The 3,331-nt window shown below is 33.7% G+C and overlaps 2 protein-coding genes and 1 long non-coding RNA gene across 11 annotated transcripts in view; 2 read left to right on the top strand and 1 right to left on the bottom strand.

Annotated features, from left to right (window-relative positions):
- LOC109536729 overlaps nucleotides 1–3,331 on the top strand; it is a 57,732-nt gene that overhangs the window by 45,765 nt on the left and 8,636 nt on the right. The gene's annotated exons all lie outside the window — the stretch shown is intronic.
- The window catches only part of LOC109536637 (suppressor of cytokine signaling 2), a 19,157-nt gene that overhangs the window by 12,622 nt on the left and 3,204 nt on the right, over nucleotides 1–3,331 (bottom strand). For 3 of the 6 annotated variants that reach the window (XM_048663597.1, XM_048663596.1, XM_048663598.1), the window contains exon 2: nucleotides 1,087–1,257. In XM_048663597.1, the coding sequence (XP_048519554.1) occupies nucleotides 1,087–1,221 (135 nt within the window). In that variant the 5' untranslated portion in view covers nucleotides 1,222–1,257. Of the gene's footprint in view, nucleotides 1–1,086; nucleotides 1,258–2,717; nucleotides 2,895–3,331 lie in introns of those variants that run through there. The other 3 variants (XM_048663600.1, XM_048663595.1, XM_048663599.1) reach the window with 3 other exon arrangements.
- LOC125503378 lies at nucleotides 1,245–3,289 on the top strand. The gene is made up of 2 exons (XR_007280800.1): nucleotides 1,245–1,319; nucleotides 2,893–3,289. It is a non-coding gene; the product is annotated as an uncharacterized LOC125503378 (long non-coding RNA).

Here is a 3,331-nt window from a genome sequence, read left to right as displayed (position 1 = left end):
AAAGCCCTAAAAGTATCAAAGTTGTGTTTTTCTAAATGAAATACCCTCTATATTATTGAATTTTTGGTTTCTCTGAGCAAAATAAGTGTTTGTTTTAATAAGATTTATAATGTCTAAATCTAAAGGTTTTTTAAATAATTGGAATTTTATCAACATCTAATATTATTTTTACGTGTCAAATAGTTTAGAATTATTTATGTTATGTAAACGTAATTCGTAGTGCAGTGTAACAAGAAATCATATTTTACATCCCAATGATAATAAACTTACCATTTTATACAGGGTGTCCACAAATTTAAACTAATCAAATAAGAACTCTAAGTGGCTATAACTTGATTAATTTAATACAACCCCGTATTTTTTAGCTTACCAGGAAATGCAATTTTTAATTACCTATCGAATGGTGCTAGGATGTTGATAACTAAGTTTTTGCCTTTTTACAAAATACACCAAATAATGGTTAGAGCCACTTAAAGTTCTTATTTGGTTAGTTTAAATTTGTGGACACCCTGTATAACATGGGAAGTTTATTATCATTGGGATATAAAATAGTATATCTTGTCACACTCCACTATAAATTACGCTTACATAACTTAAATACTTCTGAAGTATTTGATACGTGAAAATTAGATTAGATTTTGATTAATGTCGTATTATTTAAAAACCTTAAGATTTAGGTATCATAAACCTTATTAAAACAGACACTTATTTTGTTCAGCGAATCCAAAAATGCAATAACATACAGGACATTCCATTTAAAAAAACGCTACTTTGATACCTTTAGAGCTGTTGGCACACCCTGTACATTACAAAAATATTTTTTAAATGTTCGCTCGGTAGGCGTCGGACAATTCATAAAATAATACATTTTAAAACTAAAACGGTTTAGCCGCAAACTTCCGTGCCGTATAGCGTATATATAATTTATGATGGGTATGGCAACAACGCTCGACCGACGATGACGTGCAACCAAAGTTATAGCGTACAGATTAAATAACATCGGGAAAATGCTCGAATAAAAACTTTCAATGGATGTTAGTCGCTTCTCTGTGGAGTTTAAATTAGTACGTGTAAAACTATTCTCACCAGTCCCATACCCATAATAGGCCGATTGAAAACATCAATTAGACCTCCACCACTGCAGTTCAGAGTTGACTTCCGGTTAAGTTGACGACTGAACTGGGAATTCGTACTTTCTGGAAGATGCTCTCCACCTCGCATGGCTGGCCTCGTCCATACCACGCACAAAAAATGTGTCTGGAACAAGGAAAATCGTTCAAAAAGACCCTAAACGGATGGACACCCGGTGTTTCTACCAGGTTGGAAGTTTTGCAAATTTTAAATCAACATAGTTACCCCCCACCCCTAACATACATCATCTTGTTCATTCATAACATTATTAGAACTGATGTCTGAGTTCGACAACAACAAAAAATACCTGAAATAACTTGTATTTTTAAAATTCCCTGAAATTCTGCGACTCTGGTTGACCTTAAAATAACGATTGTTTTAAATATAAATTTCACGATTCCGGCGAATTGAAAACCAGGTGAAATTATATCCGCTTAATTCTCGGTAAAACCAAATTATTGTTATCCGGTTATGGTGGCTGAACCGTCGCCGCAAGGCCACATTAAACAGAATTGCCTAAAATTATGTGTAGATAGTTGCGAGAGCTACTCTTAAAAACATTAACTAGGCATGTCTAAAAAAAGTACCTACATAAATTTGGAAAAATTACCGTTGTTTTTTCCCCAAAAAATTAGAAGAAAGCGAACTCACTACTCTTAAAAACATTAACTAGGCATATGTCTAAAAAAAGTACCTACATAAATTTGGAAAAATTACCGTTGTTTTTTCCCCAAAAATTTAGAAGAAAGCGAACTCATGCGAGCTCGATGCTTCTACGATTCGATCGATTTGAAACCGGACGAAAATAGTAAATCGCGGTTGCCTGAATTTGTGTTCCCTGAAACCATTTAACAAACAAAAACGAACGTTTTTCCATAAAAACTGGAACACGGAAAATTGCAATCGTGTGAAAAACTTAGAAGTTGATGATGATTTGAATGTCAAAAAGACGATTTCCCGAACAAAATACTTTTGTTTTGTTTCCTTGGACTCCTGCCTGTAATTTTAACTTTTTGTATATTTTATTAGTAAGTTTTATTAAAAAATCCCTTCAACCATGCTAACACAAAAATACACTGCCATTTGACTATCGATGCGCTAGAGAACCTCAATCAATTGGCGATGTTAGGAAAGATGCTCAAACCTTTGCAAAAAACACAATTATTATTCATCTAGCGGCAATTTTGCATGTGGAGCTATGGAATTGTTGAAAGTAGGGCTCGGAATTTTTAAAAATCTGATATTCGAATATTCGTTTAGTGGTTTATTCGAATAGTAAAATTATTCGAGTTATGACTACACATAATTATTCGCTTTTCGAATATTCGAATACTCGAATTATTCGGAGCCCTAGTTGAGTGCTTAATTTGAAGTGTTCTTAAAGGTAAAAAACAAAAATTCATAGGGACTCAAACGACACGATCACCATTATATGTATATTTCCTTAAACATATGCCAGTTACTTAAAGAAAATTCCCTTCTCGCAAAGTGCACGTATAAATTATTATGCATGGGAAAAATAAGTAACAACATGGCATTTTGTTTAATTTCTGCAGTCCAATTGATCAGTTGGGTTATCACCTCACCTTCAGCATAAACATGATAGTATTATAATCGTAAAACTTGAAATCACTTAATGCCCGGCAACTATTAGGAACAAATTCACAACTACAACAAAATTGCAGATATCCAAACTCTTCACAATACAATAATAGCTTTAAACTCAATCAGTGAAGAAAATTACGAAAAAACTATTTCTAGATCAAGTGCGGCTTGCGACGGAGAGGACTATAATCGAAATAAACCGAAAGTATTAAGGTCGAGCTGCAACGAGTGCAACTAATACATGCCGATTTTCGAATGAACCCATAGATCAAGACTGGAATGAGCTTCTACTAGTCTTACTGTCTCCCCACCCCAACATATTTCTTGATACTAGGCATAGAACAAGGCTTATATAGACACGACTCTTACTCTTGTAGAAAGTGTGTCGCCAAAGTGGCGCGCCCTGGTGGCTGGGAATTAAAGAATTCAAACAAACCTACATTATAAACCCACTCCACTTGCTTATTTTTAATTGTGTCGCAAGGGGCAGCTGATAATACGGATAAATGACACAACTACACAAAAATACATATAAATATATATATTACTTGTTGTTTATTGTTTATATAAATACTTTTTACAGATAAAAAAATCT

The sequence above is a fragment of the Dendroctonus ponderosae genome, unplaced genomic scaffold, assembly GCF_020466585.1.
Source record: "Dendroctonus ponderosae isolate FM_Combo_2020 unplaced genomic scaffold, Dpon_F_20191213v2 Dpon_F_20191213_2, whole genome shotgun sequence".
Classification (NCBI taxonomy): Eukaryota; Metazoa; Arthropoda; class Insecta; order Coleoptera; family Curculionidae; genus Dendroctonus; species Dendroctonus ponderosae.
This window is presented reverse-complemented; position numbering and strand designations above follow the sequence as displayed.